A 25,373-nucleotide genomic window follows, 5' to 3' on the forward strand; every position below is an offset into this window, starting at 1 on the left:
TCTCGGATAAGGACTATAAACCGTAGGCCCCGTCTCACAAATATCTTTTATGTTCTTAAGTTCCCTGTGGGACGTTAAAGAGACCCATGCATTATGCGACGAGAGTAGGGGGTAAAGTCCCCGGTGTTGTGGTTGTCCTGTTCTCTCCAGCAGAAGTGGCCGGCTTTGCGGTGATGTCTCTAAAAAGGCTTGTGATGTATGAGGCCACCTAAGCAGAAACAGCCACAAGTCAAAAAGGGACTTTGCCGAGTGCTGGAACATGTAGATGTATATGTGTAGACAGGATCGTAGATGGTTTGATTGCAGAGCTGCCCGATAATGTCGCTGCCGAGCAGGACGTGGTGGTAACCACTGAAGAGGAGAAAGTGAAGGGTGGTAACAACATGTGGAGCGTCTTCCACGTTGGTCAGCCGCAGTGAAGCAGGTTCTATTGGTGCAGCCTTCCTCTGCTGCAGCTGAGCGAGCCTTCTCCCTACTCTCAGCGGCATTTAGCGATCAGCAGGACAGCTCTCTTGCAGACTATCTCCAGGCCTGCACAATGTTGCAGTAAAATAAGCGCTGATGTTGACTTGTGTGTACTACTCTTATCCATGTTTATTCAAGAAATCATTGGTGCTGAAAGAACTCAGAACTGTCAAGACAAGTTGATTTACTTCGTGGCTTGATATCTTCAACGTTATAGTTCGCTATAGTTTGAGTTAATTTAAATCAAGAGAGCACTATATTCGTTTAGTTCAGTCAGTATGTTCAAGTAGGATCGTTAAGTCGTTGAAGGATTTTACAAACGGTTCAGAAATGCGAGCAGCCAATTTGCACAGCTGAGGGCTGAGACAAACTGCCATAAAACAAAAATAAATTTACAACAACAGCTTATTTGGTGTCGTTATTGCGCGCCTATATGTACAAAATCTACGTCATTTCGGATATCAAGAGCATAATTTGGGAATTCTGGCATAATTTTGGCATAATTTGGCAAAATTTCGAGCACGGCTAGTAGCATAATATGCCACTTTTAGGAGCACAATCCGCTAAGATCTAGTCCCTTCGTATCGATCAGAAAGAAGCAATAAGTAATATCATAGCATTAAACAGACAATCTGATCATGTTAACCAACCGGCTTCGCGCCAGCTGACCCCATTGCGCCACATCGGCCATTTTTACTTTCGGTTCAAAATTTTATTGTTCGCAAGCTAGCCAATGAAAAATAATTGAATTTCTTATGTCTCTAGAGACTTTCGTTTCCTCGTGCGAAGGCCCCGCCGGCTAAGAGAAACGATGAGATCTGGGAACTAGAATGGAGGGGGCTAAGAGAAAGGACGGAAAAAGCCGCCTGGTCGAATTCCGGGGCAGGGATAGCGCAGCGGTGAGAGCATTCGCTTCTCACCAATGTTGCCCGGGTTCGATTCCCAGATCCGGCGTCATATGTGGGTTGAGTTTGTTGGTTCTCTATTCTGCTCCGACAGGTCTTTCTCCGGGTACTCCGGCTTTTCCCTTTCCACAAAAACCAATATGATTTGATATCAAGAGTGAAATCACTCTTGTTGATATGTATTAATTTGATTTGATTTCATTCGTGCACGATCCCACAAGCTATTCAGCTTTAAACATTACCGTTTGAAAATAAGTTCTATTATTATTATTATTATTATTATTATTATTATTATTATTATTATTATTATTATTATTATTATTATTATTATTCCTCTTCTCTCTGACCCTCGTACCCCTTGCTGTCACTTGTCCCAGATCTTTCACTAACGCACCAACGCGTCCAATATGGCGACCGGTTTGTCAGGATCAGAGTTTCGCGCTTGCACTGGGCACGAATTATCGCCTGTAAGTAGGCTACAGGCTGCCACCATTTGCCGCGAAATTAGAAAGTTAAGTTGCGCAACTTAACGTAACTTAAAGTAACGGATGCAGCTACCATTAAAATTTGTTTTGATTTCTATACATCAGTGAGACTTTTTGTTCTTACCCCACTTTGATGACGTCTTCTGTGATCTATTACTGAACAGACACACGGCAAAATGGAATCTCACATCACAGTTTGTTAAATATAGTAGACTTCAAGAACAACGTCAGGAAAGAAAACACAGAAAATAGAAACCACAATTACTGAAGCGAAAGATCGTAGACGGACTACAGGAGCCAAAAAGAGGCGAATAAAAGAAAAGACTGAAACAAAGTATAGCGAAAGAGATTTTAAGGGGAGCTTTTTATAGTGAGGGATAAAATAGGAAATAACAGAATGAATGAAAAAGGATCTTGTTGATTTTGTTTTTGACATCAGATAGCACGCGTAATCAACAGAACAAGGTTCATTCGGAATATACAAAAATTATGTTTAGCTTGGGATCATGGTTTCGTCATTAGGGAGGAGCTAAAGCGTAAGATGTTGTTGAGCCACAGATGGAAACCAGAAGTGAACATTACGCCTGTTAGGGGAGTAGTCTCTCCCAATTATACAAATGTGGAAGTATCAATGCGTTAAAAAGGAAAACAGCTCACTTCCGGTTGCCATCTGTGGCTGAAAAACGTATTGTGTTAAAGCTCCCTATTTCAAATTCCGAGAAGGCTCAAAACCTTACTCCCCACTCCCGGGCTTTGCTGGCATTCTATAGTGCAAACGCCTGACGGTGAGGCCAGCTCATACTTACAAATTTCCACGGTGGGGTTCTGGAAGAATGCCCCAAGAAACTAAGTCATATATTTTGGCTGTTTAATTATTAAGCACAATCTTTTTAAAATCATTTAAGATTTAAAAGCGCAACAACACATATAGTTGTGATAAAATCCGAACAAAACCACTGGCTTTTAAAAAGGGACCCACCCATGGGGTGACAAACTAAGCAAATCCACCAACCTGAGGAAGCAAAGGTGAAAAAATGTATCCCCCGTGGAGGAGGGGGCGGGGGGCAGGGGAATGAACGGCCTTGGAATTTACGAAGCCATAATCCACTTAATTTTTAATGAATGGTGCTGCTTCAACAAGTGACAAGTAGCGTCTTTTCAAGTAAGTGTCCAAGGAATTACCCATACCAACGCGTTTTCAAATTATTTTTCATCCACACCAACCTTTCACCTGTCCACTTTAAACCCTTAAAAAGGACGAAACTAAGTAATCATAAAATTTTCTGGGGCGTTTTGAAAAGCCACTGTTTGTACCTATCCACATCAACACGTTAGTTTTGAAAGGCTTTCTACGCGATGACGTCACAGTACGTTAAGTCTCCCTTTTGCCTTGTCCACACAAAACACTGGAGCATTTTCAAAATGCGTGGAGATCGTCTTGAAATACAGGTAGTACTTCAAAAGACTTCGTTTTCGACGGCATATTCAAGCGTCTAAGTGTGAATAATGGGAGAAAACGTTTTACAAGCATTTGTTTTTAAACTGAAAACGCAGTAATGTGCTTACTTGGCTTCATGCTTTTTTTGCGACTGCTTGGATTGTCCTTATCTGACCGCGGTGCCTTGTTCTTGTACCTCAATAGGTAGAGCATCAGTTTGGTGTCGAAGGAACGATTCCTGTCCGGGATAGATTGCCAGCAGTTTCACTCTTCCCTCTCCTACCTTATGCGAGCCCCAGCATCTTATGAAGACTGTGTGTCAATTCCGGGCGTGCGCCACGCAAGCTGGTAGTGCGAGAAGCCCGAACCCCCTATCCAATCCCTCTTCGGTCACACCAAAAACTTGCAAAATGTTTTTATTACCACACGCACGTACGATATGAGGATAAAAGGACGTCTCCTCTAATTTTCTTCCGCTTTGCCAAGCAACTTGCATATCATTTTTTTCTCAGACACATCACACCATCATCATCAATAGATGCTCGCTGACTTGTTTCATGAAGTCGGCTGAAAACGTCCATGCAAATATCAATATTCCTTGGTGTGTTCGAGAGTAGTTACTGCTGTTTACACTCTAGTAACGGGTTGGCGTTAATCATGATAAAATGGGTTGTTATGCCATGTTCACAGCACTGGCCACAAAATGAAGCAATGACAATGATCCGGAAAAGCTTCCGTTTGGTGATTTAATAGGGAAATCAAATCCTTGTCACATGATTCACAGCAATATTCAATTGTACTAAAATTAACAAAGTAAAAGGACGAAAAATAGCGTAACGGGAATTTAGTCGGTGTGGTATATGAACTAATGCTGTTAGTTGCAGATCCTAAAGCCACCAAAATTATTCTTGAACAATACAAGTCTTAATAGACAAGAGAAGTAACAGGTGATCCTAACATTTTCACCTTAGCGACTGCTTTAAAGCTAAAGGTGTCAGGAGAGCAGACAATGTTAAACTCACTTATCAAATGGAAAATCTACTCTACAACTATGACATTGTCTTCTTATTCCTGAAATTGTTTGTTGTCGTAATTTGACATCTCTCTGTGTGCAGTTTCTTCTACATCTCTCTTTTCTATCCTTTGAGAAGGTTCGCTTTTTACTTTGTCCCTGGCCTCAGCTCGAGCCATTGCCTCTCGCTTTAGTTCTAGGAACCAAAGGAAAAACAATACCTTATTCAATAATAATAATAATAATAATAATAATGATGATGATGATGATGATGATGATGATGATGATGATAATAATAACAATAATAATAATAATCATCATCATCATCATCATGAAAATTAATTTTTGAAAGAATTATTAATATCATTGTTCTCAAATTGTCAAATTGTCAAAAAGACAAAAGGAGGCTCTGCTCGCAGGGTGAGGACGGCAAAGAAATGAAACCAAAATGTAAAACGCACGTGCAGGGCGTGCAGAGCCTTTGTATTTGTTTATTAAGCCCATTGTGTTGTGGCGTTCTCGAAGCTGTCGCCGCCGCCGTCCTTGCGTACGGTCCCTAATGTTTACCAGTGGAGGTGTTTTCCTGTCTATATATACTACGTACTCGGATTTTGCTTATTATGCGCAGCCAGTGATCATGTGTTCGATGGTTTCTTCATAATGGTTACAAACCGTAGGTATCTAAATAAACTTTGAGTAAACACTTTATTTTCAGAGGTGAGCAGCGAACTGAGATGGCCGCGTATTTTCAAGCTCTGCTAAAATTTGTATGTTTTGCTGTTACTTGTAACTATCTCTTCAGCTGTCGTTTCGAGTGTATTCTTGTTCTTTGAGTATGAATGTGTCGAACAGAGGACGAAAGCAGGATACCTCTGCAAATGAGGAACAAGATTTTGAAGCCAATGTCCGAGAGTGTCCTGGTTCGATACACCCGGACATTGATCTCATAAAATATAATCAATTTTAGTTTCAACAAGACTTAGCACCCTTCTTATCCCCATAACCTAGTAATTATGGTAGTCAATTTTCTCTCCTTACTTTATCTTCTGGAATCACCACATCAAACATTGTCCAGATAATTTCTTTTATCTCAAATACCACAAGATATGGTCTCCTCGTCTCAATGGCATGATTGCATTGAATTTTCGTGTTCCACAACAAAAACCACTTCATTCATGGTCACTCTCTCCGGAGCCTATTTGAACGAGTTTGAACGATCTTTTCGTACAAATTTAGACTACGATTCTCAGTTGAGTATAACACTTGGGAAGTTTGGTGACAAAGTTTCAGCGTTAAAGTTAACATGTTGTCAAGGGCAACTTCCTTCGTTTCCAAGAGTAACTTTTAGGGCCTTGACGGCATGAGCGATGAACCCGCTAAAATCTACAAATGGTAATGGTTAAATTCAAACTGGCGACCGTTACCAGTTAAATGACGTCAAACCCCGAAAAGTTACCCTTGGAAACGAAGCAAGTTGCCCGTGACAACATAACGCTGAAACTTTGTCACCAAACTTCCATTGTTACATACTCAACTGAGAATCGTAGTACTTTCCACAGTCTCCAATGAAGAATTGAGAAACCTTGTCATGCATACTCTTATGCTCTTTTACAGCAAGCTTGGAACACTCACTCACTCACTCACTCACTACATGTCAAAAAGTTTCTCCTTATACACTGCATAGTCTACACAGTGGGGATTCTTTTGAATTGTCAACATTGAACTTTGAAAATTGAAGTTTTTGCTTACTTCTCATGTGGTTCTTCATCTTCTCCAACATCTGGGGTGGAACTTTAAAGCCCTTTATTTCTTCAAGATTAAGACCTTCCACATTTCTGTTTCAAACAAGCAAAAAAAAAAAAGTTGGAATCTGAAGGTATCACCAAGATTTAGTTCCTTCCTATTAAGTCAACCCTTTGACTCCCAGGAGTGATCGGAACAGTCAAGACAGGTGTTAAGAATGAAGATAATTATCACCTTAAGAGGTGCGATCTTGATATATCTCCAAATACTCCTGACAACTCAACAAAGAAATCAACGATACTAGTTAGGAGAATTAGCGTTTCGATCTTAGGAATGAAAATCAGTCTTTGAGCAGCACCAGTTTTTTTCCTCATAAAAATGTCAAATATTGTGGTCCAAACCTGATCATCTGGATCAACTGGCTACAAACCAGGTTAAAGTAGCTTATAAAGCACTGGTAACAAAGGTAATTTTTCGGTTTCTTTTTTTTAAGTTGGGTGCAGGCTGTCTTCACTCATCCTTTGCAATGCAAAGTAATCCGTTAATTTCCTGTTACTAATATAGTGGAATTAATAAATGTACATATTGCCCTGCATTTTTCCACATGCTGATGCCGCGTAGCGTACAGAACAGACCAAGAAAACCAGGTTAGAAAGAAGTATCTCGGCAGCAGAGATGAGGGCGAAGGCACACGATCAAGTGAATTGTCAGCTATCCGTAGAATGCTGTAAGTTGGCTTATCATGCTGCACAGCAAGATCACCTGAGACGTATTGACTGACTAACCTGTAGTCCTCATGACCTGCAAGCTTCCTGATGTCGTTTGCTATCATGAGAAAGGCCTGTGTAATAAAAACACTCTTAAGAAAACCTTTCCTCACACTCTTTCGAAATGCCATTTCGACTAAGCTAAAGAAGCTGGATTTTACTTTTGTAAAACATTGTGAAAAGGCAAAGTTTGGGCAAAAAAACAAAAAACAGGGAGAGTGCTTTTTTGAAGGTGACTTTCTTGCACATGGCCTTTGACTTGAGTTCTAGCGGCTCTCTCTTCATTCACTTTCTGTTTGAGAAAGGAGAAGTTCACACGGTTTCATATCAGCTTGTGAAAGTGAAAAATCAACTGAAATAAAAATATTCATATTGCGAAAGAGAGAAATGATCGTCACACCTATCTGGACAATTTAAGACAACTAATTTTGTACGTGCAACAAATTCAATAAAGTTAAGAAAAGTAAGGTGGCTCAAACGGGATTAGAACCCATGACCTCTGCGATCCCGATATAATGCCCTACCAACTGAACCATGAAGCCCCACAATTGAAGGGAAGGGGGGAGGGGGTGGGGGGTGGGGGAGGGGGGGCAGGTCAATTTGTTGGCCCATGTGTTCACGTCTAAAGCAAGCACTTTGAATACATACATACATTTCTTTCAATATTTTAAACTACGACAGTCCACTTAGCTTCTATGAACTTAACTCTCATTTGTGGATTTTCTCAGCTCTCTGAACAAACGAGATTGAAGGGTTTTTGGAATTCGGATCCCACATATACTGAGAAACAAATTAAAGGCCTTATGCTCTTAACTCCTTAATTACTTTTAGTATGAAATTTAGTATAAGGCTCCCTACCTTGCCTCCAGTGATGGGCAGTTCATTTTGTTCATAAAGCCACAGTTTATCATCAGAGTCCCCAGAATACTAAAAGGCATTTAAAAAAATTGACTTAATGAAATCTTGTAACATATTGGATGAGCGCCACCAGAATAACAGCCACCCCAAAGAACTGGAAAGAAACCATGCTATTTAAAAGACACCGCGCTGATCTGACTAACAAGAGGACACTATTCTTAACCATTTGAGCATGCTCTATACACCATTTAAGGACGGTGCCTACTATTGTTATTGCGCATACGTTCTGCGCATCTAGAGATACTCGGATTTCTTATCGGTGATGCTTACTAATACAGGGATATTTTTGCGTGGTTTAAAACTATCCGAAGAAAGTAGATCTTAGTAAGTACTCTTGGTATCCAAAAAGAAAATTGGGGGTAACCATGCACTTTTGAGAGATAATTAAGTTTCAATTTGAAAAAGAACGCCATACATTGCTTTGTATTTTATAGCGTTTTACAAATATTGTTCATGACTTATCTTTGAAAAATGCGTGGTTACCCCCAATTTTCTTTTTGGATTTTAATAACACTTGTTAAGATCTACATTTCGTGCATAATCACACACCGGGGCAAAAATATTGTTAATTAGTAAGCACCGTCCTTAAGGTTGGGAGGGATGTAGTATCATGCACGTGAACATTACATGCATTCGTCCACCTTGGTTGCCTTGTTTACAAATAAAACGTTTTTCACACAGCATGGCTTCACACGTGTCTAGTTCTTTCAATATTGTATGATCTCCCACTTATCTTTGGTAAGCACATGTCCCTTGCACATCCAGATACATTTCAAATATTACCCTCACTCACTAGAGTTTTTATTAGCTTAATTACTGAAATGACAGTTTCTTATTTTGATGGTACAGGTGTAATGGCAATGTTAGTGGATTTATATACTGCACATATCACATCAGTTTCGTGATGTATTGGTGGCACAGTTCGTTGAACACCGGGCTGCCATGAGGGAAGTCGTGGATTCGACTCTGGCAGGACCAATACTCGGGGTCTTAAAATAACTAAAGAGAAAGTGCTGCCTTTGTAATTATACCCACAAATGGTTAGACTTTTTCAAGTCTTCTTGGATAAGGACTATAAACCGCAGGCCCTGTCTCATAACCTTTCCTGTTAATCAACACTGTGGGACATTAAAGAACCTACACAATGTTCATGCATACATGCATGGATTGGGTGGGTGGGTGAGATCAAAATAATACGGACTGATAGCGGCAGCCAGAGACCCCTTTACAAGCTGGCATCCGATCTCACCCATGGGAAAGAATTGTAAACTGTCATGAGACTTTGTGATATGTGCGGTACATAAATCCTAAAACCACAAACCATGGCAGTGTACCACTGGTGGTGGGTAAATTGATAGTAGTTATTCCTACAAGAGCCAAGTGGCCCAGTCATTACAATTCATGGTGCTTACTGAAACCTGCATGCATCTAATTAGGGGCATTTCTGGACATACAGTATCTGATTCACTTACTGTCCAGTATCTGTAGGTACACTGTATACATGTTGTGTTTCAATTTTTTTCTTGGTTTACAATTTTTCAAATTCAATTTTTGTCTTTTCTTTGTCTAGAATATTCGGTGCCATAGTCTGAAATGACTGCACTTACCTTGAACAGCTCTGGATGTCTGTAGTAAAGCTTTCCTCGAGTTGCAGCAAAGCCCAGAGCCCTATGATAAATCAAACCATAGTGCTAATGAATCTAATCTCATCGACACAGCAGCCATAAATGAGCCCATGCTTCAGCTGACATTCAATCCTGCTGTTGAACTGTCTACAAAAGTATTGTTTGGCACATTCTTAGGATACTATTGCTGAAAAGGAGAAGTGGTCCTCAGTGTTATCTGGGCAATTTAAGAAATTGTCTCTTACAGCCACTTGAAAAATTCAAGTGGCTTCAACAAGACATGAACCCATGAAAGGAAAAGGGGAAGGTACTGGGTTCAAATCCTATTCATGATTGAGGCCACCTGGATTTTTCAGTTGTCTATACACCTTATTGCAAAATGGCTGCCACTTTAGCACTCTTTTCTTTCCTTGCAAATTCGCCCTTTTGGCCTCCCCTTCGAATGTAAAATTCAAAAATATATTTACCCTTGAACGAAGCCAATCAAACAAAAGAATATTAAATGGACGACCATTTTGGAATAAGGTGAGTAAGAGACAACAGTGGGATTTGAACCTTCTGCTTGACTTCAACTACATGTAGTTTCCTTTCCCACAAGGCTGATTACCACAGAGATATAATAAACATCTTGCTTACCTTGTTTTCTTGGTCCGAATTGCAAAATTACCGATCTCTGTTTTTGCTATTGATTTATGGCCCATGCGCTTTGTACTTGGCCCATAAACAAAAAAATGGTTGGTTTATGGCCCACTTAGTAATTTTACAGTATGGACCTAGAACTCGCTTAGCAAGAGGTGTTTATCAATTACATGTAGGTACAATTACCATGCCATCATTAAGCCAAATACATTTGTAAATATCACAATCGTGATGTGTACTCTTTGGCACATTTTGTAGTGCAAGGAAAGCCAGAGCATATTTACAGTATACAGAAAATGATTAAACTATTACAGTCGATAACTTAACTAACTTGTTTGCTTTGACTCCCATAACAAACTCAGTGTCTTCATTGATGCTATCAGGATCCCACTAAAAAAAGAAAGCCTGGATCAAACATGTGATTCCAATACAAGCTCAAGATAATACAATACAATCTATGATAGACCAAGCATATAAGAACGAAGCAACATGTTTCTAAAACGTATAGATATTTTTAGAAAAGCAAAAGATAGTCTTTGTCCATAATTACTTGACTGAACATTATGGAGTAAAGCAATGTAAACTATTTAAAAGCCAAAGGAAAGATTGTCTTCTGTGGGACTTCGTCACAGCTGCAAAGCCGAATATAATTATTTGACATTTAATTTGTCAATCACCCATATGCAACAGACCAGATTGGTCTGGGTTTCTTCCTGAGGAAACTCCTAATTGGAAATCATGCTCAACAAGAGAATGCACTAATTTTTCCAAAGATGGCAGTGTTTTTTGCCTTGATTCTCAAAACACAGTCACATGAAATGCAAAGGCAAGGGCAAAATAATGAATCATACAAGAACACGTACAAGTAAATGAGAATTTCTCTGTTAATTTTCTTAGTGCACTTGCACTTCTGCTTGTGTTTGCTTCAACATTAAATTTTGTGTCTATGCAGTTGTTCACCTTTTTACCTCTATGTAGCATTTCTATCATGCACTTATTAAGTTGAAAATGTCATATTTCCATCTCACATAGCTTACGTCACAAGTAAAAGCTTTGGTCTCCAACTTGTTTGATTTAGAAGGTGACTCTTCACTAAAGAAAAAAAATAGAAACACAGTTACTTCAGGTTCTATCCATGCATATTGCAATACAAGAGTAATAAGTGCTGTTAAATTGTCTTCCATCTTGGGAGACACAAATATGTCTTTAGGAGTGATATTTAATTATCAAACATGCTGCAGCTACATGTAACTCTGAGTTGAAAAATTTGAACATGGCCTAAAACAAACCCTCAAGTTTCTGTTACATTCAAAATTATTTCACAACAAAGCGACACTTAGAAACTATGACTGATTAATTGTCAGCCTATGTTTGATTGTCAATGTCACTTTTGTTGCACAAATCAACTTCAGATCAGTACGTCTATAAAAGACCTATAATTATATTTATTGTATTACAAACAATCAATGTAAAAACTATTGTAGGTTAAGAGACAGGTAAAAGTACACATTTTTGTCATATGTGCCATGATACATGTACATATTGAAAAAATGGGACCGAAAAAACTTGGAAACATTAAAGGAATACAGTTTTTCAGTTTTAAAACATGCAGACAAATTTTTACAGTGTTTTCTTCCATCCTACTTGTCGTGCCTCCAAAAAAAAATTGAGAACTACTGATCAGTGTTCCAGATAAGAGTCGGGTCTCGGGTCAATAACCCGACAAAGAAAGCTTCCCGTCCCGACAGATGAATGTGTGAGCCAAAGGCCACTGCTGGCACGACGTCTGGGTGACCCGTCAAATGGTCGACATAACTCCCCACTTGAAAAAATTAACTGGATCGCTGCTGATATTACCTTTCGGTCTTGTCTTTATAAGGTTGAAACTTTTATCTGACAACCTTAACCCTTTCAGGCCCGAGGGGTTCCCCATTGACGAGTAAAATCGTCTGGCGTTAGACAGAGTAAAATCTATAAGTGCCATTTGGCACTATCGGGCCTGAAAGGGTTAATTGAAATAGCTTATACCAGTATGTACCAAGCACACTGGTCCATCCCACCATTTCTCAAGTAAAAAAGTCAAAATTAATGTCTTCAAATTATCATCTTCCGACAAAAACTTATGCAAGCTACCAAAAACTGATTGCAATAATTATTGCAAAGCATCATTTCATAGGCACCTCTAGCCAAGCTCTTGTGTAAGCACGTTGTGTCTGCGGCTAATTACTACTAACAAAACACAAATGCATCTTCATAGCTTCACTGATCATATTCATGTTTGTAAAATACCAGAACTTCAGGTATGTTTCAGCCAACAACTAAAATGTTGATGTTAATGATGTACACAAATTAATATGCTGATGGTCACCTTTCTTTGTCTGGATCAGGCCGTGTTCTCTTCTAGAAAAGAAAAAAAAAAGGTAACATGTAAGGTAGAGTGTACTTACATGTAACAACCTCCCTCAAACTGTCCTTCAGAGAACACTTCTATGAACCCATTTGACTTCTAGAAATGAGACTTAATAGATTTTATTTTAATGTGGAACAGTTCAGGAGACAACAGGTTTACATGTACAAGCTCTACATCCACTCAACATGTCCCCTTACATGTAACTCATTGACCCCTAGGAGTGAGACTTGATTGATTTTACTCTGTTTAATACCAGACTATTTTACTTGTCAATTTTCAACTTAGTGCATGCGGCCTTGTTTTTCCTCGCCGTACAATGTACATGTAAAGAAAACAATCTTTTTTCATAGCATTTGATTTTGTGTTGTTACATGCAGTTTCCAAGAACTGTATGTATATAGAGCGAGTTTCAATCGAGTATTGTAAAACCAAAACCAAAGTGATTACTTTGGCCAATCAAAAAGGACAGAGACAATTCAGTAAACCAATCAAAACTTGAAGTAATTACACGTACATGTAGCCAACACAAAGCCCGTGAAAATGTGCATGTGCAAGCCATGATTGGTTTTGACTTAACTTCTGATTGGTTGGCAAAATGGCACAAGAACTTTGAACCAATTGCCGAGTGAAGTAATGCAAAACCAATAATGACAGCAATTCGCTAATTACCTTAAAGTTCGACATTCAATTGAAACCGCTCTATTATTTTGTGTATACACAAATCGTTTAAGTTGTTACATGACAATAATTATTGTACAATTTGCAACTTAACCCACTGACACCTCAAATACCCTAGGGATTGCCCCCAGTTGACGAGTAAAATCATCTGGCGTTAGACAAGAGTAAAAACTATCTGTCAAGTCTCACTGCCAGGAGTCAATGTTGTGTTGTGTGTGTCCAAATTTGGGAGACGGCTTGATTGATCAGATTAATGGGTCACACTTTAATAAGAATCATTTCTTAAATTATTTTATGTCACAAACCTTCCTAACAGTGACAGGACTGTCTCCCCTCTCATATCTCAACTGCAAAACAAATGTAAATAATTTGTAAAACCGATTAATAATTCATGATGGTGACAGCCAACAGAAACGCACTATTCAGGTCACATGCATGGTCTGTAAAGAGTGATAAAGTTCATCTGTCTGAAAGCACGGGGAGGGTTTGAAAGGGTAGCAGAGAAAAGCTGGGGTTGATGAAGGAATTAATACAATTATTAAATGAATTGTTATATATATACAAGCACTAGTGATTGTAATAAAGTATACAACCACATGTTCTTGTATGATGCAATGAACTTTATAAAAGAATGTAACTTTGAAAGAAGATGAATGAGACAAATACAACACCAAACACATTTTATTTATTAATTATTACTTTATTACTTTTCATTTCGCAATGCCTCCATTTATTTTCCACCTATCCAAACCTATGCCATAAAGTTATTGAAAATTGGGTTAAGAACAAATTACAACACCAATCTCATGACGCTGATCTTTTCCTCCCTTTCATTCCACATTATCCTGCTTTGCTTCCATGCCGACAGCAGTGCAGTCCTTACATGTACTTTGCAAACAATCTGTAATTCCTACACTTCAGTGCACCAAACAACTTTGTCTTGAACTTAAAGTACAGTCGGGAATGTTGTGGCTTGCTACAACTTCATTGGATATTTAATCATCTACAATACTTGACCAAATATGATCTTTTGCTGTACACGTTTCTTCTTGTTTGAATTGCGAAGTTGAAAGAGATAAATCTACTGGTGGGGCAAGAGCACCCTAACAACTTTAACTTTAAAATCCAAGTGTGCCACTGAAAATGTGTACGTCGATTTAAGGAAATCACTGCCCAAAAATGAGATAAATATTCAAATCCGATGACAACCTTGGTGCAAACATTCTGAAACCAATAATTCCCAAAACAACATCGAATCTCTCTTTGGAGCACACACCAATGCAAGTTTGCCGTATGTACGCTTTTCTAACACATTGGCAATAGTAACTGCTACAAAGCATTCATTTCACAAGTTGTTTACAACATTTGTGGCATGTTGTATGGGCCCCTACAGATTGTAAGTAAGTAAGTAACTTTATTTCAACTCAGGTTGATGAGGCTGATTAGGCCCCAAGCAAATACATGCTAATATGCAGAGAAAAGTGAAATAAATAAATAAATAAATAAATGAATAAATAAATAAAAATTGTATACGTATATATACATGATCAATTAATAACTAACATTCTAACTATATCAATAAATAAACAATCCTAACTCTTAAAGGACCATACAACACTGCCGCTCACGTTGTAACCATTTAAACTTGAAACATCACCCATCAATTTTGAAAAAAGAATTCTAGGAGACCCTGGATCATGTTACAATGAAAATTTAAAGGAAGTTTGGTATTGGCTTGCTACAACACTAGTCACAAACCCTTACCCTGTAAAACTTTTTGAACAGCAGGTAATTAATCACGTTCTTTAAGTCACCAAACATCAACATTGAAGGGAAAAAAGTGTATTGTGTGTTACAACAAGTCTGTCTGAGATCGTAGTCAACCACACCAGTGTACACTGTATTTGACCCAATTGAATGATGATTATGGCGATAATATCTGAGGTTCTATTACAAGTAAGTGAATTGCTGAATTAATGAAAGGCAATGTCAATGAAAAGGTATACACAAATTAATTTACCTACCCTACTGTCTGCATGGGTTTTGGTGTCCAGTCTGAATAGTACTTTAGCCTGTTATATAATGTTTTAGTTAGTGGTTAGTGATATGGTGGTCATGTTGGACATGAGGCCTAAATATTATATGAAATGGATGTACATTGTAGAAAATGAATTATTTAAAACCACTTCACTCTAAAGTTTTTATAGTTACAATTTACAACTGAAACGTCTCTCAACTCAAGATCTGATTGTTGATGCTTGAAGAACTTTGAGTATCGTGTCTGGGGGTCTGAAGTCTGTACAAGAAGAATTATGGCAAGTGGTATGAATTCCTTAAACCAGAGAGATCAAAATGAGAAACATAAATTTACTGTACTTTTGAAACATTTCTCACTTTTCCTTCCTGAAAATGGAATTCGTATTATTTTCAGTGCAACCAGTGCAATGAGCACTGGAGGGCAGGACTGCTAACTGGTAACTTCATAGCATAACTGCGGCAATCCATTACTTTTCACAATTAATTTCCAGCAATTTCAGCATAATAAAATACTAAATGTGTCAACTGTATTTAGCATTGGGACACTTCTAGCTAATTGGGGACGCTGGGCTGTAATCAAATCAAATCAAATCAACTCATATCAAATCGTATGTTGGTTTTTGAGCCAACAGCAATACCGAACTACCCTGAGAAAAACCTCTCAGAGCAGAGGAGAGAGCCAACAAACTCCACCCACAAATGACAATGAGCCAGGAACTCAATTCCAAGCCACATTGGTGGGAGGCAGGTGCTCTCACCACTGTGCCATCCCTGTGCCCTTAACAATAATTATGTCGCATGCAGTTAATTTAAAGCACTAATTTGACAAACCTCATCCAAGCTTCTTCGTAAAACAGCCTTTATCTGTTCTTCTGAGACAGATTCACTAGTGTTGTCCTTAATATTACGGGCTGCCATTCGAAACATCTACAAGACAGTAAAGTTTAAAAAATACAACACTTAAAAAGAAATGCAGGTCAGCAGAATCCTACAAACTCAAATGATTTACTAATTTTGAATGTATCCTACTCCAAAGACTTTCAGAAGAAAATGACTATATTAATTTATATGTCTTATATCTTGATACTTTGGCCTTTCATATTTGCATTTTGTATTGATTTGATTTTAGATGATATTTACTTATTTTAGTTGACTGTATACTTTGTAAACTGGTTATTTGTATACCTGTTCATTCTACAGTGCAATGTTTGTACATGAATACCCTAACTTTCTCTAATTGTTCTCTCTTTTATACACGTGTAACCACTGCTCACCTCTACTAGCTTTTGCTAACTGTATGCGAGTAGTGCGGATTGAACATAATATGAAATTCTACAATAAACAATAAAATAAACACTAAAGTATTGGAACACCATTTTCGTCATAATAAAGTTTTAGTAACTCTCCAATCAAGATTTTGCTCCACTTACAGTACATGTAAATAAAATTCTCGTATCTGGATGGGGCTCTTCAGGTCGATAAAGGACAATAACAGCTGTAACAGGTGTTATGGGTTATGGCCCCAAATGACATCCCTGGGTTCTAGTGAATTGGACCTCACTGCTGTTCAGTGCTTCTTCAGAGAGGTTTGAATTAAGGGTATGTGCTGAGCATGAATAATAATATTGATAGTACACAATCTGCTGGGAAAAACTGATCATTATCTTTTAAGAAAGATCAGAAGTGATCAAAATGACCCACTTTTTGCAAAAGCATATCCCACAACTTGTCAACTACGATCCCTCAGTATAATTAGGACTACACAAAATTCAAGTTAGGTTAGCTTTTGAATATGATTTGTCAGTTAATTGTGATTCTTGTTAATTTTAGTGGTTGATGAAACTTCTGATACATACAGTACCGCCTGGAAGTATTGAAGTATCGTCTTTGCTCCAGGTAGTGGACGCGCGACACCGAGGTATGCAAATTTTTTTCCCTTGGTAAAACCGAGGTGCACTTTGCCGCGGGAAATTTGCCGCGGGAGAAAAGACGAGGCTTGCCGCGGGAAAGAACAATGATCTGTTGCTCTTGTAAAATAAGGGGAAGCCTGTCAAATTTTATATCTCATGGTGTGAAGAATCGATTCGTAATGCAAGAAATTGTAATCAAAATGAGAAAGTCATCGGAGCCTTTGTCGGTACAAAGGTTTAAGACCAAACGTACCGACGAATAATTTAAGAATGGTTTCTTTTTTCATCGCTTTTCATCAGCAATAAATTGTTATATCATAGCAATTGCAGCAAAATACATTTTCGCGTTGTTTTATCAGTCGTGCAATAGTCTACTTGACTTCCATAAATATTTTTTAATTGCAGCATGTTGATTACGCATGGAAAACAAATTTAAGAATAGACCGTAGTTAGTGGAGAAAAGAAGTCTCTTACTTATCTGAACGCTCATCGTTTGCATACGAATTTTAACAAATGCAAAACCAGCAAGCGAAACAAACTTTAGAATGTTCGAACCGTCTTTGCTCCAGTGCTCACGTTGCGCTTTCACGTGCAACTCTTTTCGCAGCGGGCGTCCACTCGTGATAAATTTGCATAACCACGCCGATATGCACAAATGATTACCCAGAGCACGAAAACAATCTTTTCAGTTTAGATCAAATAATTTTCGACTATTTCAGGGGTTTGATATCCTGGGTTCTTTCCTTGGAGTGTTTTTCTTTTTTGTGATTTGTTACACTAAACAACCTTAGAAAGTAATACTGCAGTAGGAAACCACAAGAAGTCGTAACTTGGTCACGCAAGGTTTTCGAGCCGTTCACCCTGAACATGTAAGCTTTCAGTTTGTAAATATTGTCAAAACCCTCTCCTGTTTGCAGGATATCGAAATAATAAATGAATAAATGTATGTTCCGTGCGCTGAGCTGCAAAAAACAAGCGGACATATTCTCCCATAAACTTAAATGTATAAAATGACGGCGAAGTCCACGCAAGTGGGACAAGCGTCGAACCTTCGAATGAATAGTCCACCATAAGTCTTCGAAATAATCACTGCAATCAAAATACAAATGCATGTCGCAAGAAGGTTTCAAATGTGGTTGGAATCTAGCTACAATACGGATATTCTTTTCGCATGTAAAAGGAATAGGAAACCAAGGTGCATGATTAGCGGCTATAACCCTCTTTGCTGTTCGCAATTTTCAGCCGAAACTTGGTCCGTTTCTGTTGTTCGGTGGGATTTCAACATTACAATCTACAATAGCTTATCGAAACACAAAGTTAACGGAAACCTAACTCTACCGCGGAATTTTAATTACCGAGGGTTTACCTCGGTTGACTTTCCCGCGGCAACTTTGGAGCCTAGCCGTAAATTTCCCTCGGCAGAAAAGCGGCCTACCGCGGGAATACTGAGGGAAAGTCGCGACAGGGTGACGCGACAAGGACGCGGTAAAGGGGTCAATACTTCCAGGCGGTACTGTATTGATAAATTGTATGTTATCAAAATGGTCATTGAATGAAGACTAATAATGATAATAATAATAATAATAATAATAATAATAATAACTATCAAAACAATTAGTAAATATTTACAATTTTAAACTATATATCGAAATTAGTTAAAATTTTAAAAACTAAATTATATCTTCACGATAGAAAACTGTTTACAATATGTGAATAATTTAAAAATGGGAAAAATACAATTAAGCATTTCTAAAGAAAAAGATAATCAAAAATCTAAGCCTAAAATTATGAGTACAAATGTAGACCAGCTACAGCAAGAGTAAAGTCTTCTGAGACCTCACGAGATTTGAAAGGATATCTAGAGCCTCTGACGCATCTGTGTACAGTTCTTAATATAGCAAATGAGAGCTGTATTCGTAGCCAGGAAATAACACTGGCGTAGGGTTCATTATTCTTGCTTGAAAGCTTATTTGCGAGAGTTCTTAAAAAGTTATAATAATTAATAATAATTAATAATAATTAATAATAATAATTATTATAATAATATATTATTATCGTCATCATCATTATAATTACTATCGTTGTTATTGTTATCACTTTTGTGTGGCACTGCTAATCATTTTCAGCCCTTATACAAAACAAAAAAAATGAAACACACCTCTTGATAGCTTTTTAAAACTGCCTCAATTTCTGCATTCAGAGAGGGTTGCAAAGCAGCTCGAACAAGTTCCAAAGCTTTGTTAGCACTTACTGTACTTCCCCTGTTGACAGTAAATATTTAACTTCAAAAGCCAGCCATAAGGCAAATACACGTAGTTCAGTACTCCTTTTTACACAGTCACATGAAACAACAGAGATTCAGGAAAATTCTTATCAGGAGGGTAATGTAGAAAAACAGGTGTGTAGGATGACATGCTAGGGGTTTCTGGGGAGAGGTTTTCAAGTTTAGGGTTGTTGAGTATTTCGAGGCCAAAGATACATTTTTTCTGCTGCACCAAGCAGTAGTGTTTGATGTATAATTTAGCTTCTTGGTTGGAAATCTTAGATGTAAATATAGAATTATCTTTCAGTGGGAATATTAAGTGCTGAATATTGTTGAGGAGGTTGAGGTAAGGTATTGCAGTAACAAATTTTAGTTACACATGACCAAAACTCAAAACTGTTTGATCAGTTTTGAGTAATGGCATATTGTGTTGTTTAACATTCAGCAACAGCTTGGCTGAATAACAAATGTTGAACCACGAGTCACTAGCCTCTTGAGACTGGAATTTAATGATTAAATCAATCTTTTACATCATGTTGTTCTACATAATGAACCATATTTCACCACTGCCTTCCCGATCTAAAATCTGAATCTAATGTTAATGTTTTTAAGAATTTGTTAAAAACATCCTAAGTACTTCACTAGATTATATGTTGTATTTGATGCTGATGACACTCTTTTTTTCAAACTTATCTGCTGTAAATGTTGAAGGATTAATAATTTAGCCAGATGTTCTTGTTGATTATATAGTTACACAATGTCATAAATTAATATGCTCTATGTTTTTTTGTATTTTACAGTGTACATTAATGTATATTTTTTACGTTAATGTTTATTTTTTACGTTTATGTATGTATAGAATAATGAGATTTATTAAATTCTCAACCTCGGATAATGCAATTCTCGTGCTCTGATTAGTTCACTCAATCTTGGTTATCAGCTCATATACCTTAGTTTGACCTTATATGGTAAATGATTGCGCTTAGCGTTGCTAAACTAAAAACGTTTACGCCAGAAAACGAAATTTCTTTCGGTATAAAGCAAAAGAAAAACGTTTTTGTGGAAAGTTTGGATCACTTTCGAAGCTTAGAGATACGCGAAAAGGTAAGAAATGTTTTAGTGATGAGCCTGCGTCTGTCTGACCACGAGGTATTACACAACATCGCATCTTCATCAACTTTTTTTGATTTCGCTAGGATTTTCTCTTTTTTTTGATTCGCTCGTATTTCGTACTTCCAAACTTTTCGAGTTTAAGGAATTTAATAAAACAATAATTATTCCATTCGTGCTTGTTGGATATGAGAGTGGTTATAGCCAACTTGGCGCTACGTGCCTCGTTGGCTATTTACCATCTCATATCCAACGCGCACTCATGGAATAATAATTGTTAAATAATTATTTTTTCTTAAAAATTATAAGTGGGTAGGGTTCGGTGTCGTTAGTTTTTATGTTCATGGTGTGGGTTGGGTAATGGGTGATACACCTTGTAGGGGACTTAATGTTCTATTGTGTTGTCACCCGCCTTTGTTAGCAAATTGATTAAATAAAATAATAATAAAATCCTCAGTGGTTGCACAGGATTGGTTGAAGATGGAGAGTTCTCCATATTCGTTCTAAGGTGATTCCCCAAAGAAGTAAAGCAAACTCACATAGGTAACGAGATATGCAAATTGCACAAAAAAAACCCAAAAACTACTGGTCACTGTTTCTACCTGGTACGGTTGTAAGAAGCCACTGATGCATGCATGCGACTCCTGCAATAAAACAGCAGAAAAATGGTCACAATACTTGAGACTCAAATAAAAATTATTAACTTTTAGACAGGCTAAAATTAAATACTTAAGGGATTTGGACCATACCTTCGTTTTGGAAAATTCTTTGCTGTCATATTGAAGGGATTTCTATCATGGTCGTGTGACTAAAAAGAATAAAAAAACACAAATTGCATTATCAAAGAATAATGCTCGCAAGATTAAAAAAGATTGCACAGTTATCTTACTTAGTATAAACCACGGTTAAGTTATTTGAAAAGTGGGTCAGAGTCATGTCAGACTCTGCCATCACAAGCAATGACAAGAGCTGGGTAACAGGTAGAACTACACGCTTGGGGAGACTTTATTTGCTTAAGGGGCTTGATATTCCTTTTCGTTTTATGTCACAGAGACATTTATTAAACAATCAATTTTTTCAAAATTTGACAAAATTATATGTGGTTTCAGACAACTGTTTAACACAGGAGAGTTTTAGGAAACAGAAAGGTTAGTCTGAAATTTACGTATTAACTTTTCAGGGAGGGGCTTTATTACTATTTAAAATCATAGTTAACCGAGAGACACCGACAGGTTATGAAACCTCAAAACCTTTAAAAGCAAGAATGTTCATTGTTGTTGCAATCGATGTTGAATTGACCGTGACAGTGCACAATGTTTTGTTTTCACTTCACACAGGTTCACAAATTAGTTGCGTATGATTTCATCGAAAGATTTGATTGGTTATCTTCTTCCTGAAAAAAGGTGTGTTTTGTGCACCATCAAGGCCAAAACTAAAGACAAAAACATGAAGAAAAAAAAAGACTTGTTGAGTTTCATAACCATTTCAATGCATTAAGTATGATTAAATCCTTCAAGTTCATGACTGTCTCTCTAAAGCTTAATATTATAATCCTTCTGATAAGAATCTTATGTACATGCAACTTGCATAGACACCTCATCAGGTTGACCTATTTGGTTAATATTATTGCTTGTACTTTGCATTTAGCCTCCTAGTTATTACAACAAATTACAGCTGAATGAGTAATAATAATAATTATTCATTTCAGCTGCACCCCTTCCTGTCGAAAAGTTACTGTACATGTACTTTAAAAAGGTTGAAAAACTTTCCAGTGTGGTGAGCTCTGTTATCAGTTGGCACCATCGGATTACACCAACACCCTCACCATGCATATTTAACTACTACCATCAGCTGGTGGTGGTTCTGCGTGTGACATTGCTATGGTTACCTAGGTTGTCCTTCCATCATACCATCCCTTTCCCATGGAACCAGTTCCAAATCTTATTGATGAACAATGATTTTATTACAATTCAAGGAAAAAAAATTACTAACAAATAATTAACAATTATTGGACGAGATTCGGCTTCGGCAAATAATTGATCTGCTCGCCACTGACAAATCACGATATTTTGCGATAACAGAGGTCAATAATAATGTTTTATCATTCGATCACCAAGTTTGTTTTTTGTTTTTGTTTCCGGGAAGCTGTAAGTGCTGCCTTGCAGAGTCATGTAATGGTACCAATCGATTGGTTTCCTTCTCAGCATAATTACATATATTTGTAGACTTCAAATTGTACTTACTGTCAAACGTTCAATAACACTAGGCATCAACAAAGCTGAAGAATTTTACAGTTTTCAAAGCGTATCCTGACAAGTGAAGCTTTGATGTAAAGCTCGCCATTCTTTTTTCTGGCTTCAGCATAAAATCTCTTCAGTACATATGCATTAGCCCACTTGTCCTTCGCGTTGATGACACGAGTGACTCTTCGTCTACCTTTCTTTCCTTGAGATACTCTCGAAATACATTGAGTGCAACTTTTGTTCCTTTCTTAGTATTCTCACTCTTCTTTTGATCAACTAAAGATGTCGAATCATCCCCCTTTGACAGCTCACGGAGCTGATCCGCGATTTTCTCACAAGAGCGTGATTTCAATTGTGCATGAGCAGAATATTATTTGCAACAAAACACGTATTTTTAGGCAGTTATTTGCAGGTCACGTGGTGGGCTCTCGGCCAATGAAAAGGAAGGACAAAATACATCGAATGATTATGCTATATAACTATACATATATATATTACTATATAACTAATTACATACACTCGCTGCTTTTAACTTTTTGCTTTCCTTGTGATCATCTGTACCTGATTCAAATTCTCTGATAGAGAGTCTAAAAAGAAATACAAACATTAACATGAAACAAATTACCTCAATGGAATTTGATTGTCTGGTTGAAAGTACAATGTAGTCCTGAGATGGACTGTTGGCAGTAACTGACGTTTCAATGACTTGAGTGAAAGTCAACTTCAGAGTCAAGTGATGGTTGGAAATGCAAACAAACAGTGATGCTCTCAGTGGTCTGTGTACATAGTCATTGGTAGTCGGAAAGAAATGTGATTGGTTGTGAGGAGATTATATTGGTGCATTTATGATCTGGTTTGTAAGTGAAAGTCACAGTAGGTTTGTAACCTGAGAGGAAAAAGTTACGTGAAGTTAAGGTTTTGTGTTAAGTAATCACTTTGTAAGGTGCAGGTAGAGATTGGCAATGGTTTAATGTACTTTGTTCTGAGTTTATATACCAGCTTTCAAGTGTAAGGCAACAATCACTTGCCACACACTAGCTAGGGTGGCATACATGTCAAGTCCAATTTTTTTATTCCTTGCACGTAATGATTACATACAATTTGCTTACCATATATATTTTCATTGTGCACAATAAATTATGAGCTATATTTTTCACTGCCATATGCATAAGACATTAATACACAAATGTACAAATGTAAGCAGATAAATATTTGCTACTTGGTACAAGCGATACAGCATTTACTGGGAGTTTGCATTTTTGAGGGAGAAAAACAAGATTTTAGTAGCCTAGTGCCAACAAAGTTCTACAGAAATCAGGGCCGCAACACGTATTAAACTTAGTTGCCCTTTGAAGAACAAAAATCTAACAATAGAGTGTTTTCATGTGATGTCACAGCGGCCATGTTGGTGTTCCTAAACAATGGAATGGCGGCCATGTTTGGTGTACCAAACTAATCCTCCAGAAATTGAGCTCTATTATCATGCAAACTTTTTCTTTTGTTTCCGGGGTAAAACCAAGGTTACTGATCAGTGATATGCAACTAATGCGTCCTTTATACTGTAGTTATGCGAAAACCCAGTCAATTCAGTGTCGTTTGGACGAGATAATCTACTGTTGGCTGCATGGGGGAAATCCCTTCCAAGGTTATCGGAATGAAGTGTCCGTTCTTTGCTAATTAAAATAGACAGGTACACCTTTAATACTACCAAAGAGAGGAATCTCCTAAAAAAATTCAAAATCCTCCGAAAGACATCTCATATGTTGCTAAATTTTTATGAAAATTATTAAGTTCCACGACCTCTCAACTAGCTTATCCTTTTAAAAATCAATTAATTAGAGTTAATGGACTGAGCTTGAAGCTAAACATTGAGGCTTGATCAATTGCTTTTCGAAGCTTTTCAAGGTTTGCGCTAATTATAAGCTATTTGAACCATTTTCCTTTTGCCTTTGTTCCAGAAGACTTCAACGTTGACCCAACCCGCAGTACTGAAGCGACTTGGCTGAAATGTTCGACGGAAAGACTACAAATTAGAGCCACGTACATGGATTCTGAAGGCTCAGCTTCTTTCAATTTTTGCAGCCTAGAGTGCAGTCGATGATATCCTTTGAACAAAAAAAAAGGACTGTGACTTACTTCTGTTTTCTAAATTCTCTCTTCAACCCATATCTTTCATCAGTATTCATCTCAACTTCTCGCAAAGAATAGGTAACCCCTAGCGCTTCCGCCATTGTTGTTCCGTTTTTGAGGTTAGAAAAGAGGGCTGGGGAGTACCAGCAAAAGATCACATGACGTCACTCTTGCACAAGACGCCTAAAAGGGCGTATCCGTGGGATGCACAACAGTTTAAAGTGGTACTACGACCAAAAAAAAAATTTTGTTTTTCCTTTGGATTTCAAAACTATGTTAACTAAACACTAACTCACCCAAGTTTTAAGTTCTGATTTTAAAAAGATACCTGTTTATTTTAGCTGGAATTTTCTTATTTATTGATCCCCCATTACTAACTTCAAAATCTTGAGAGAGCTAGGTAGAGGAGAAAATGACATCAAACACACACTAGTTTAAGAATGCAATGCGTGTGTGCGGGGCCTAATTAATATGCAGCACGGGAGTTTCGGGCTTCCAGACTTTTCAACCCGTGTTTTGCATATATAATAAATTGCGTTTACACGCTGAAATTTTAAGCTAGTGCGTAAATGACGTCATTTTCTCTAGATCCAAC

The 25,373-nt window shown here is 37.6% G+C and overlaps 1 protein-coding gene across 1 annotated transcript; it reads right to left on the minus strand.

Moving 5' to 3' along the window:
- Positions 1 to 4,014: 4,014 nt before the first annotated feature.
- Positions 4,015 to 24,906, minus strand: LOC138045992 (deoxynucleotidyltransferase terminal-interacting protein 1-like). Its single transcript, XM_068892673.1, has 16 exons — positions 24,785 to 24,906; positions 23,166 to 23,235; positions 21,155 to 21,213; positions 21,008 to 21,049; positions 19,191 to 19,293; positions 15,954 to 16,049; positions 15,110 to 15,157; positions 13,391 to 13,432; positions 12,366 to 12,397; positions 11,035 to 11,089; positions 10,329 to 10,387; positions 9,341 to 9,401; positions 7,674 to 7,742; positions 6,834 to 6,889; positions 6,055 to 6,140; positions 4,015 to 4,501 (listed from the first exon to the last, which is right to left on the minus strand). Exons 1-16 carry the CDS (start codon positions 24,877 to 24,879, stop codon positions 4,359 to 4,361), a joined length of 1,116 nt encoding a protein of 371 aa, XP_068748774.1. The 5' UTR covers positions 24,880 to 24,906; the 3' UTR covers positions 4,015 to 4,358.
- Positions 24,907 to 25,373: the final 467 nt, after the last annotated feature.

Source organism: Montipora capricornis, chromosome 4 (genome assembly GCF_036669925.1).
Source record: "Montipora capricornis isolate CH-2021 chromosome 4, ASM3666992v2, whole genome shotgun sequence".
Taxonomy (NCBI): domain Eukaryota; kingdom Metazoa; phylum Cnidaria; class Anthozoa; order Scleractinia; family Acroporidae; genus Montipora; species Montipora capricornis.

Excerpts from the sequence above, each read along its gene's own strand:
- LOC138045992 (XM_068892673.1), bottom strand. The coding sequence starts at position 24,879 with ATGGCGGAAGCGCTAGGGGTTACCTATTCTTTGCGAGAAGTTGAGATG. Across the intron at positions 21,050-21,154 it reads AAGAATTTTCCAAAACGAAG|GAGTCGCATGCATGCATCAG; the intron begins GTATGGTCCAAA and ends GTTTTATTGCAG. Across the intron at positions 4,502-6,054 it reads GATGAAGAACCACATGAGAA|AACTAAAGCGAGAGGCAATG; the intron begins GTAAGCAAAAAC and ends TTTGGTTCCTAG.